This window comes from Paroedura picta, chromosome 1 (genome assembly GCF_049243985.1).
Source record: "Paroedura picta isolate Pp20150507F chromosome 1, Ppicta_v3.0, whole genome shotgun sequence".
In the NCBI taxonomy this organism is placed as follows: domain Eukaryota; kingdom Metazoa; phylum Chordata; class Lepidosauria; order Squamata; family Gekkonidae; genus Paroedura; species Paroedura picta.
Genome location: NC_135369.1, coordinates 142,398,859 through 142,411,270, shown reverse-complemented (window position 1 = coordinate 142,411,270; position 12,412 = coordinate 142,398,859). Strand labels below are relative to the sequence as shown.

The following is a 12,412-nucleotide window of genomic DNA, read 5'->3' as shown; positions in this document are numbered from 1 at the left end:
AAGGACTCTCAAGAGCTGTATGTGGCCTGGGCCTCTCTGGGATGTTTTGAGAGGCCCTGACTACATACCTTACCTTCAAATACAATTGCTCTCATTTTACAGGTAATTTTGAATTTTACTGTCTTTCCACCTTCAGCCTCTGCACACATCTGCCAAAGGTAATCCAATCTATCCTCTGAACCACACCAAGCTACTAGATGCAGACTCCATGATGATTTGACGGAGCCAGTGTTCCAAGTATGTAAGGCTGTGAGAGGATAGCTGGTGGGCTAGGCTGCTTTTCTAGAATGTCAACTTTACAAAGGAACAGATTACCTCTCCCAGGCCTTCCAGAGCTCTCACAGCTATGAGGTATCCGACTCCTAAATCTGCTGCTAAAGGCGTGAACAAAGTAAAAACAGCAGTACCCAGGATACCAAACCCCAAAAGTAGTTTTCCCCCAACTTGACGGGCAAGATATCCACCAGGAATTTGAGTAATGATGTAGCCGTAGAAAAAGGAACCAAGGATCCAGCCTTGAGTATCTGCATTCCAGTTATACTTTTTCCCCTGAGGAAGGGAAAAAAAGAGAAAGAAGCTATGTAAGCAATGAACAAATTGGGCCCTTCCCATCTAATTATCATGCACATTTATTTGGTACACACTGTGTGAAACACTGTTCCTGGGTCTGTTCTGTTGAGCAGAACATAGACTCACAAGGGCTCAGTCTGCTGAAGTGGAGAAGGTGCTGCTTTACGATGAGGTGACTCATGCAGCAGGTAGGTCAGTGCCAGGTGTTGGGACTGGTGAGGGAGCTTGCTGTACACTGGCAAGGGAAATGCCCAAAGGATGAGGATGTTGATGCTGCTGTAGGTCCAATGACTACCTCAGCTGATCTCTTTGGGGGGCCCTGGTGGGTCAAACACCCCAGTACCCCTGCCACAGCAGTGAGAAGGAAGAGATGGAGATCAACGGGAGGGCACTCATCCCCACCACAATGGCTGCCAGAAAAGGAGGTGAGATGGCCGTGGACATAGGACATGGGTATGGGGCCAGGCATAGCATGGGAACATCCTACTGGCCAAAACATTACCCTCCATTACCCTGGTGCTGTGGAGAATCTTTGCACCCTCACCCATTTGAGGTGGGCTGTGGAGGCCTGGTCAGTTGTCCTGTGGACCATAGGCGTTGGGGACTCCCAGACTGAGCAGTTGTGGCCCAAGTATCACAATAGGTGGATTCTACATCCTTGAAGGAGGCTATGTAGGATAGAGAGCCTGCAAAGTACGTCTTGCCCTAGCTTCAGATGCTGAGGACAGTGTGGTCCCTTGTGGGATTCAGAGGTGCTGCCTGGTCCCCTGAGCATGGGTCTCAAGCCCAGCATAGCACATCCCATCCACTATTTCATACATGTGGGTAGCTATCAAAAAGGAGCTGAACTCCCAGCACAAGTGGAGGGGTGCTGTGGCCCAGGGTCAGTAGTGCTTGGAGGAACTCACAGCAACTCAGGTGGTGGCTACTCCACCTCCCATCTGGTAGCCAGTAGCAGGGGGCAGCTTTCTCAAACCCCATCAGGGCTGCACTCAGAGAAGCTCTCTAGTGGTCATGGCAGAGACTCCTCACAGAACAAAACCTAAAATAAATGTTATAAAGGCTAAAAGGTATCTTTGTTTTAGCAAACAAAAGAAGGCGACTCCTAAGCCCTTGAAGAGTGGAGGGGAGTCTAAGAGTACAGAGGGCTTGCTTGATAAAATAGAAACGTCATTCAATAAACAAATTTGGGATAGGTAGTATTTCAGTAGCTGTTAGAAAATAACTGTCATATGAAAGAAGACTAAGAAATATTTGTGTGGTCAGAACTGCATTTAAAGATCCAATCAGTATCTTCATAATAGATTTTAGTTTGTTTTAAAAACATGGCTAGTTGCATTAATAAATGTTGCACAGGTAACACACACATCAATCAAAGCCCCTTAAGTGAAACCTGAGAACCAGAGAAAACAAAAGATCCTGTCTGATTTCATGGCTTTTCCCACCCTACCCTCTTCCACAAGCCTGCTTGGTAAAGGAAGCAAATGGCCTCCCTTTCTTACAGACAAGGCAGACCAAAGCTCAGGACCTTACCAGGCATATACTGTCAGCTCTGTCATCAGAACTCCAGAAGATTTTTCAAACTTAAATTTAACCTTAATTTTCAGGCATGTGGGGACCTGGATCAGGAGCATAGCATGCAAGGAGAGGGGATTTAATCCTCCCCAAGCCATTTTCCTGACCTGAAGTGGCCCCACTGAGTTACGGTTTGCCTCACCCGAGTAAATGTATGGGTATACTTATGCGGAGAGACAACCCCCCCTACTTTGCCCCCAAATGTGGAACACTGGCCCTCAGAGATGAGTTTCTTTGGGGAAAGCTTAAGGTTCTCTCCAATCATCTTGGGCTACACAATTTTCTTCAGAGAGTACTGTTGAAACAAAAAACTTTAAAATACCACACTATTTAGAAAATAGATTTGGTAAAGTTACCGTAGTGTTCCGAGGAACAAGAGGAGTGGAAGAATGTGCCACGCATGTTTGAGAAGTTTTATTTTTGGTCAAGGTTGTATTTGATTCTACCATGTCCACAAGGGCAACACTTAAATTCACACGGAGGGCATACAAAAGAAAGAATCCAAAGAAGGCCCATAGTGCTAAACTGTAGCGAGCTGAGCAGCATATGGGTGCTAAAAGGCAAAAAGAAAGGGAATGTTATTGAGTATTAATGGCTAAATAGATAAAAATCCTATAACTCTGGTTGGTAACAATTTTTAAACAGTGGAAATATTTTTAACTCGCCGAGGGTCTGTAGGACAAACATTGACTCTACTTGTGGATTCCTGCTAGGTTTGCCAACTTCCAGGTGGGGGTTAGAGTTGTCCTAGAATTATAACTGATCTCTAGGCTATATAAATTACTTATTATTTGATTTAAACATTTATTCCTTTTCTCTTGGGGAAAATGGCTGCTTTGGAAGATTGATTGCACAGCATTATACCCTACTGAGGTTCCTCCCCTCACAGAATCATAGAGTTGGAAGGGACTTCCAGGATCATTTAGTCCAATCCCCTGCACAATGCAGGAAACTCAAAACTTCCTGGCTACCCACAGTGACCCCAATTCCGTGCCAGATGTTGCCTCCCCCCCCCAAAAAAAGCAGAATCCCTAGCCAATCTGGCCTGGAAGAAATTCACCTTCCAGTCCCAAAGTGGTGATGAGCATTTCCCTGGACATGCAAGAAAATACAAGCACTCCCTTATGCCCATCCACTTATAATCTGCCTAAATTCACAGAATCAGCATTTCTGTCAGATAGCTATCTAGCTTCAGCTTAAAAACTTCCAAAGAAGAAGAACCCACCACCTCCCAAGGAAGCCTGTTCCACTGAGGAAATGCTCTGTCAGGAACTTCTGGATGTTTAGCTGAAAATTCTTCTGAATTAATTTCAACCCATTGGTGCTTCTGGTCCGACCCTCTGGAGCAACAGAAAACAACTCCGCTTCATCCTCTATTTGACATCCTTCCAAGTACTTTAACATGGCTGTCATATCACCTCTTAGTTGTCTTATCTTCACGCTAAACAAACCAAACTCCCTCAACCTTTCTGTCTCTTCGCCTATACCCCCAAAAGAGCATTATGCTCTGCCACCGCCAACTGGCTAGCGATCCCTGGCCCCAAAGAAGCACGTCGGTCCTCAACGAGGGCCAGAACTTTTTCTGTCCTGACACCCACCTGGTTGAATGAGCTTCCTGAAGAGATCAGGGCCCTGTCCAAATTCCCAAAATTCTGCAGGGCCTACAAAAGGGAGCTCCTCCACCAGGCATTTGCCTGAGACCGACAACAGGTTCCCCCCTCAGACATCCTCTCCATGGCCTGAGTCTGTCCTCTTTAAGGGCCTTAGCTAAGTTCCATTCCATTCCACTTTTGTGTCCTGTCTCTGGATGTGCTCCAGTTTGTCTACTTCCTTCTCCAGTTGTGGTGCCCAAAACTGAACACAGTAAACCCCAGTGTCCCAGGCTCTACCCTCAAATGTCTAGGTATTTCTGAACCCGGGGTTGGCAACCCTAATTTCTGCCTCAGCTGAGCCACTGGTAAAGGAGCTTTAATTCCTATTCCCCCGATCAACAAAAGGCCTTTGGCAGACAGAGCACATCTTTGAGGCAACTCAGCAGCTCACTACCAGTTATGACTCTTCTCTTGTCTACAGACTGGAAGCGAGTAGTTGAGGCGTATAATAACAGGAAGTTCTGCCAAAACTTCTCAGTTTTTTTGCACGGTAGAAGAGGTCATCAGAGAGCCACATTCCCTAGCTATCAGGTTGGGGCACAGTGCTTCAGCTGCATACAGTAATTACTCAAATTCAAAGTTAGGTTTCTTCTCCCAGGTATTCCATCCTGAAAAAAGAGGAGGCCACCTGAAATTTCCATACAAATTACAGTTACCTCCAAACAGGAAAAAAAACCTTATATATATCATGGGGTAGGGGATGTTATCCTACATTCAAGATCATCTTATTTTCAAGTATATATGGTAATGTAAGTGGTTATTTATTGTGACCTACAGAAAATTCTTAGAGCACAGATTTCCAACAGGTAGTTTGCTGGCTGCTACAGAGAAGTTTGCATATCCCCTACATGTCCTAGGAAAGGGTCACAAAAAGCTACTTTAACGTTTAAAAAAATCATAAATTTTTTTTTCCTGCATTGCTTAGCTAAAATATGAATTTCTGGTGCTCTTTCTAGATAGTGTTCTGTTTATAGGACAGCACAGAACTCAGATAATGTTTCAAAGCAGGGGAGTAATAACAGGATTTTTTTTCCTTACTTGAGTCTCATTAAAGACTGGCGTCCCCTGTTTTAGGGCCACGTTTGGCCTCTCTACCTTGAAATTTTAGCCAACATAGAGTAGACCTTTATAAATGTAAAGTATAGGTTTATTTTAAAATATTTATGAGTAATTTATTTAACAGAAGATTTAGGACTTTTTTGGAATAACACTCAAACAATGTTACAACAACAAAACAATAGAACAATCAAAGCAATTTAATAAAACACAAATTATTCATAGTCAACACTACAGAATCATTAGCTGGTAAACAGTTACAAAGGACAAGGAGGCCACTGTGGATGTGGCTGACTATATGCACATAGCACCACCACAGATAAACAAATGGACGGTAGTCAAGGCCCTCTCAAGCACAGCAAGGTCCTTGGTCTCATGAGTCACCATAAATAACGGGGGATGAGGAAATAGGACAACGGAGAGTGTCTGCTCAGAATTGGTTACCAGTCTGGCATGTGATGGAACAATAAGCAGATTACTAAATTGGGCAAGTGGTCACATGAAGAAAATATTCCTTCAGATATGAGCCACTGCCATAAAAGCCTTTAAAGCTAATCACCAGCACTATGAATACTAACTGAAGGCACACTGGAAGGCAACCAAAGTCACAGAACTGGCATAGTGTGTTCCTTGTAGTTAACCATGGAGGTTAATCTAGTTGTCATATTCTGAACTATTCACATATTCACAGGAAACCTGTTCCCCATAGAATGCATTACAGATAGTCCACCTAAGAATAACAGAAGTCAAGTCCTTTAGTCCTGGGAAGGTGTGTGATTTGTTTATCAACTACACTTAACTCACACCGTTTAAAGGTTCTAGTAGGGCAGCACGATTATCGTATATGCCTGATTGCGGAACAGTATACTACATCTGAGATCAGCATTTCTGTCACTTTACCAGATCCAATAGGAGTGACTCTGTCTTGGCCTTCCTCAGAGTAAAACATGGACAATCCTCAGCGTACATACACTGACCAAATTGTATTATGATAAGATTAAAAATCATTTGATTACAATGGAGAGATTGCAGTGATCTAACCTTGACGTCAGAAGCAGCTTGTGCGTCACTACTAACAACATATATTACAGGAAAGAATTAGGGCCATTCCACACCCTGAAAATTAAATGTGACACTTACCCCCTGCAGATGCCATATTTTTGGCATTTCAAATGACATCATCTGCACCCAGAATCCCAGCAGCAATCTGGCAGCCACATCCTCCATTTTAACTCGCTAGTTGGGGAATCCACAAAATTAGATTCCCCCAGCTTTGTTGCATGTGCGGAAGGAGAGCAACCAGCAGTGCATAACAATGTGGCCAGAAGTAGCGATCTCTGTCTCCAGCGCCTGCCCTCATGCCTGGCTCCCTTTTCCTTCTCCCTGGAACATTTTTTTTTGGAGCAAGCTGCCTAGACCAAAGAAACATGAGAACACAAGGATCTCCCACCTTTCAACAATAAAGCTAGTATCCAAAGTTGGTATGACAAATGTCACTATGCATCAGCCCAGCATGGAAAATTGCAACTGACCTGGGAAGCTTAGTGCGATCCTACATACTTAGAAAATGTCCTACTGAAAAATGTTAGAGAGGGAACTTTGTTGTATTTGTTAGTAAATTGGAAAGAATGTACTTTATAAGGAAATACAAATAATGGAGAATATTGCCAATTAAAACAACAAAAGAAGAGTGCATGGGTGCACATATGCATGTGCTATATAGGGCAGATAATTTTTGTAATTAAAAAGAGAGATGCAAAGTTTGTTTACTTGTGAAAACATTTATATTTTTGATATTTCTTCTTAGAGTGGCCTTGTAAAAGTTAAATCTGAATATAAACAAGTTACATTTACACATGATCTCTTAAAACTTCCCCATTATCAAGCATGTCAAGGCTCCTCTTCTATGGAAATGATGATGGGGAAACATTTTTTTTTAGATCAAGCATTATAAACATGACTAAAAAAGGTCATATACTATATTGCTATTTGAGGCCCTGGACTGACTAATTATCAGAGACAATGAGCTCTAGTTGCCACCTCCATTTTGTACATCACAAGAAGGATCATCCTCAGTGCTTATCAGAAAGATTCTGTATTACTTCAGTGTTCGGGAACTACTTGAACTATGGAACTCTCTCATTTCTCAAATTCTGCATCGTTAACAACAACAACTACTACTACTACTACTACTACTACTACTACTACTATTACTACATTTCTAAAACGCCCTTCCGAGGCCAGCTGCTACATAAACAAGAACATTTCCTTGTCAGTTTATAAAAAATAAACTACAATTATGAATATAATTTTTGTGTAGATTGTGTTCATTCACATGTAAATAATTTATTATTTTAGACATAAATTAATGGGGTTTAGGGATTAAATATCAATGGGAAAGTGATTTAAACCCTGCTTCAAAATTAATCCAATCTGGTAACTCCCCCCCACCCCGCCAAAAAAAAAAAAAAAAGACTAAGCACTGAACTGTGATTGAAGATATCCTTCCCTCAAATCCAAACGGGGAGGGTGGTATTATAAATATAATACATATAAATACCTCAACATTCTCCCCAAGGCAAAGATTTGTTCGCTTTGCACTGGATAATCTTCACACAATAAATGTTGACTTTTATGTAAAATGCCCTCTTTTCAACCTTTTTAGTAATCAAAGTCTTGGGCACATCAAACCCTAGCTTCTAAGAATCTTACAGTGCAATTCTCAAGAAGGTTATGCTCTTATAAATTGGCTGAAGTCCATATGACAAACAGGTAGACATGAATATCTTTTCTAGTTTTAACTAACAAGAGGGGCATTGTGGATTTCACCCGTACCAATGTTGTAGAGCCCAAGCTAATTTGGAAATATCTGAACCATTTGTCAGTGAACCCCAAGTGAATTGCATAAAACCAACACAACTCCATATACAAAAAGACATAATCCAGTTTAATCTGACATCCTTTTCTTGAAGGATATATAAACTTTCAAAATCTAACTTGCCTTCACTTAAAAGTAAGAATGAGTGAATTCTGATTCTTATGAGAAATCTTTATATAACTTTAGCCATATTATTTAAGAAATCCTAATTAACAAAATTAAACTGATCCATTTGCACTGTAGTGCTTACATGTCAGAGATACAAGTTTAAATCTGAATTTTAAAACATTTGTTAAATTGCATTAATGACAATTTTTCCATGGATTTCAAGTTACAATAAGGTCAAGAAAAACATGCAGTGATGTAGTTTGATAGTTTTAGACCCTACATCCCCTTTCCCATCACCCATGTTAATGCAGCTGGGAGAGGTTCAGACTTTCACCTCAGAGGAAATTACCCTCGTATGCAGAGTTGGAGGCTACAGTTCTCAGCATATTTATGCAAGAGGAAGTTCTACTTAAATAAACAAAATTTACTGTTCAATTTGACTATTAAAATTACAATGTAGGATCTATTAAAAGATAAAATTAATTTTTCTGTACTATTGAAAATGTAAACATTTGCTATATATTTTACATGACATACAAATAAACATTAATATTTTACCAATATCTTACAGAACTGAACAAAATATTGTTCATGCTTTATTTTTACATTGTTATTTTTTTGCAAGAGAGATACAATTCTCACTAACTCATTCACATGAGCTTCAAAATGATTAATTTCTTACCATTGGCAGCATCATGACCATCTGTTTTTAAAACCCACCGTTTTTCTGAAGACATGTTTTATAATCTCTTTGTTACATTTCTGCTGGCCCAACAATAAATGCCTAGAAACTGAACATAAAAGTGCAGGAACACAAGCCGACGTTCAGTTTAAGGAAGTTGATCCGTGTATTTAGTCTTGCAAATGAGGTAAGCGTACAGTGCAGTGCAACTATAAGAGTCTGTTGTTCTAATATCTGGTCTTTCCTCAAGCACTCACCAGACACAAACCTGCTTAGCTCCTCTGAAGTCACCTGTACTGAGACCATGCTCGGATTACCTCCCATATATGGGCAGGCACTTTTATGCAGGAAGCCATAGAAACCTTACTGCTGGCTGCCAGTTGTTTTTATGTTGTAAATTAAGCTAGCTGAATGCCAATGTACTGAACAGGCAGTACAGATAAGATTTTAAAAATTACACTACATGCTTAGCCTCACTGCACCACTTTTTCCCTTCTTCCACTAGGCAGTGGATAAAACGTTCCTTTATCTCAGGGGTAGTCAAACTGCGGCCCTCCAGATGTCTATGGACTACAATTCCCATGAGTCTCATGGGAATTGTAGTCCATGGACATCTGGAGGGCCGCAGTTTGACTACCCCTGCTTTATCTGATCAGCCTTGAGCCAGCAGGACAGTTTATGCACTGGAGGTTGCATGTCAGGATGGAGGCTGGAGTTTTAGTCATGGCAGTTTGCCCCACCTCTTCCTGCACCCACGCGGGGGAGCATTCAGAATGGTGTACCTCAGCCGCCCTTTATTTGTGCTCCTGCATGGGAGCTGGGGCAGTGAAGTTCTCAGTGCATAAACGGTGCAGGGGAGACTACCAAGGAAGTGGGAGGTTGTTAGGCAAAAGTAGGCAATGGCAAACCATTCCTACTTGTCTCTTACCTTGTAAAACATACAGGGTCACCATAAGCTGGCATTTTCTACCACCACAGTATTTAATTTAGCACATGGTAGACACTTCCACTGAATTACTTGCATCTATTAAATCTTATTTAGTACATTAGATCTAAAAAGTATTCACATTAGTGTCATTTGTAATGTTTCCCCTTTATTTACAATAAATTGCACACTATTAATTGCATAGTACAGCATTGTAGGATTGCAGAACTTTAGCTTTCAAACTTATATTAAATTAAGATCTCTGCAAATATTAAAATCTTCCACTGTTGCTTACTGATGAAGATTGGACCTTGAAATGAGGCAGCTAGTCACATCTTAGTATAAACATCTGGACTGAGATCCAAAACGCTGCTGAAGTTAGCCCACTGGAATTTTACCCCTCCCCTGTTTTCTTGGGCTCATATTCTTCCTAGAACATTTCAAAATTTCTTAACTTTTTAAAAAGCTCAGCATTATACAGTATACCATGGAAGCAAACAGTCTCGTAAAATTTGGTCTGGCCTTATTCTGAGCTAAGAATAGTAATAATATTCTGGTCTTATTCTTATATTCTGTATAAAATTCTTATAGAGACAACACACAGATTACACATAAATAAATCATGTTACTTTTAGTTACATGTCACTTCTGCTACATATGGACATGTAAGGAAATAGCAACTAATTCCAGAGTCTCACTGCATCGACATGCTGCAAACGTGGTGTGGAATCATCACAGATGCAAATCTCCATATGGGCTTTACAAAGTTTCCGAATGTGCTATCTTTGCAGGAAATCCATGACATCAATTATTTTGCTTCAAAGATATTTACTAAACTCTTCTGAGCTTAGCAAGCCTCATTCCCTAATAAGCGCACTATAGCAGCATGTGGAATGATGCGAGCCTACTGAGATATTTCTTGAGAGTAAATATGCATTTGAACCGGACTTGCATTTGCTTAGGAACGACCTACGAATCCTCTATGGGGAACAGAAATAAATGTCCCCAGGACCAGGCGGTTGGAGATCCCCTTCACACCAGGAGTTGACCCTGCAAGAGAGTTCCACTTTAAAATCTGATCCCACAGATACCGGAAACGGTGAAGCCCCCATGTAAGGGAGGCCAGCCTCTTTCTCCCTCCCCCAAATAATGTCTCGGTGTAAGGGAGACGGGTCCAAAGAGGAAGAGGTGCTCTTAGATGGGGGAAGAACCCACAAGTTGCTCTCACCCGCTTTTCTGGGCCGAGATTCTCCTACGAGGAGCGAGGTGCACTCCGCTTTCTCCTTCTCCCCCTCCTCGTCTTCCTCTTCCTCAGGTTCCGAGGTCCGCATGTCACCCTTCAAGATACGGGCAGAGACCAGCCTCCAAAGCCCGCCTCGGCCAGGATCCCACCGGTCTCTCTTTGGTTCAGCACCAAAGTCAGCAGGCAAGAGGCACGTGACTGCCAGCCGGGCGGAAATGAGCCACTATGCGGATTCAGCTTACCTTATTTCACTCTTTCTTCGCCATCTTGGATACTGGCCCGCTCGTCCTGGCCGATTGATTGTTGGAGGAATACGTCAAGGCAACGTCACGGGTACAAGCGCTTTGAGTTTGCCCCGAAAGGACTTCGCTTCCCCCCTCCAGAGTGCGCGCAGAGCGCTGAATGTCATGCTGGGCTCCCCTGTCTGCCTGCTGGCAGGATGCGGCTTCAGACAGAACAATGCGCATATGAGAAGGCGGACTGCCACGGCGGCGTCTCCTTCAGGAGGCCCCAGGAGAGAGTGGGGATTGGGCCGTGCAGGGACCCCCGCAAGGTATACCGCGCCATGCAGCCCACCCTCCAAGGAAGCCCTTTTCTTCAGGGGAGCCGGCCTCTGTACATCAACTCTCACGTTCCCAAAGGGAATGAGAAATGTCAAAATAGCCTGGTGATTTATTTAATATATACATATATTTGCAAGGTCCATCAATCGCTCCTATCCTACTAATGTGCAACAAGCATGCCACACTCCCTGTTTTCGGGGGACTTGAGCCAGTGTGGGTTCTCCCACGTGAGTGTGCGTCGTCATGTTCGACTGAAAGCTGCTTGCGGCTGTGCAACTCCCAAGTGTTTATCCCACGGCGCTGCAGAGTTGCAGGTCTCGTCGGGGTAAAACTCAGGCTCTGAGAAGGGTTTTGTTTAGCGGGGGGGGGGGGATTGCCACGCCAGGTGTGGGCCGCCTCCTGCACAGGCGCCAGTCTCCGACTTCTGCCACGCCGTTTTTTGTAAGTGGGAGCAAGCGCCTTCTTCTGAGGGGCCGCTGAGGACAGGGTTACCAGCTCTGGAGATTGTGGGAGTGGGGCCTGCAGAGTGTGGGGTTGGGGAGTGCTCTCAGCAGGCTACAGTGCCGTAATGTCCATCTTCCAATGCGCTCGTTTTCTCCAGGAGAACTGAGCTGGCAATCTCCAGGTGGCACCGGGAGGTTGCCAACCCAGTATATCCATACATGACAGAGGCTAGAGGGATTCAGCTCTTTCTGCCGTTCAGCCTAGGCGGTTTATGGCACACGCGTCTTCTGCGCTTGTGCTACTTTCAAGGCAGCTTGGACGCCTATGCGGCTCTGGACCCGGGCTGCAAAGGCACAGGTCCGGTGGGTGGCAATGAATGTCAGAAGCTTCGCTGAGGCTGGCACTCCCTGCCGATTTGCTGCCCCAAATGATAGCTTGGGTCGCTTTGTGTGTTGAACTGGCCTGTGTGTGTAGTAGTTGTTGAACAGATAGGTAGAGTTCTAAAGCAAATAGTTTGTAAATATGTCACAAGTCACCAAATCTGGAGTGGTTTGCTAAGAAAAAAATGGAAATAATTGCACTTGGTCGATTTACGGTACTTGCATTGCCCAGCCAATTGTAGGAGTCTGACTTGCACAACCTCACAACTATGACATAAAGCCACATATTGGATGTGTGTAGCCATAACATGAATCGTTGTTGTTAGGTGCGAAGTC

At 43.1% G+C, this 12,412-nt stretch overlaps 1 protein-coding gene across 4 annotated transcripts in view; it reads right to left on the bottom strand.

Moving 5' to 3' along the window:
* Positions 1-10,949, bottom strand: part of SLC17A5 (solute carrier family 17 member 5) — a 31,548-nt gene extending 20,599 nt beyond the window's left edge. The window contains exons 1-4 of one of the 4 annotated variants that reach the window (XM_077306662.1): positions 10,675-10,818; positions 10,399-10,496; positions 2,502-2,698; positions 316-549 (exon numbers count right to left, since the gene is read on the bottom strand). In XM_077306662.1, coding sequence (XP_077162777.1) covers positions 316-549; positions 2,502-2,594 — 327 coding nt within the window. In that variant the 5' untranslated portion in view covers positions 2,595-2,698; positions 10,399-10,496; positions 10,675-10,818. Of the gene's footprint in view, positions 1-315; positions 550-2,501; positions 2,699-8,521; positions 8,947-10,398; positions 10,497-10,674; positions 10,887-10,931 lie in introns of those variants that run through there. The other 3 variants (XM_077306668.1, XM_077306647.1, XM_077306654.1) reach the window with 3 other exon arrangements.
* Between the last annotated feature and the right edge of the window lie 1,463 nt (positions 10,950-12,412).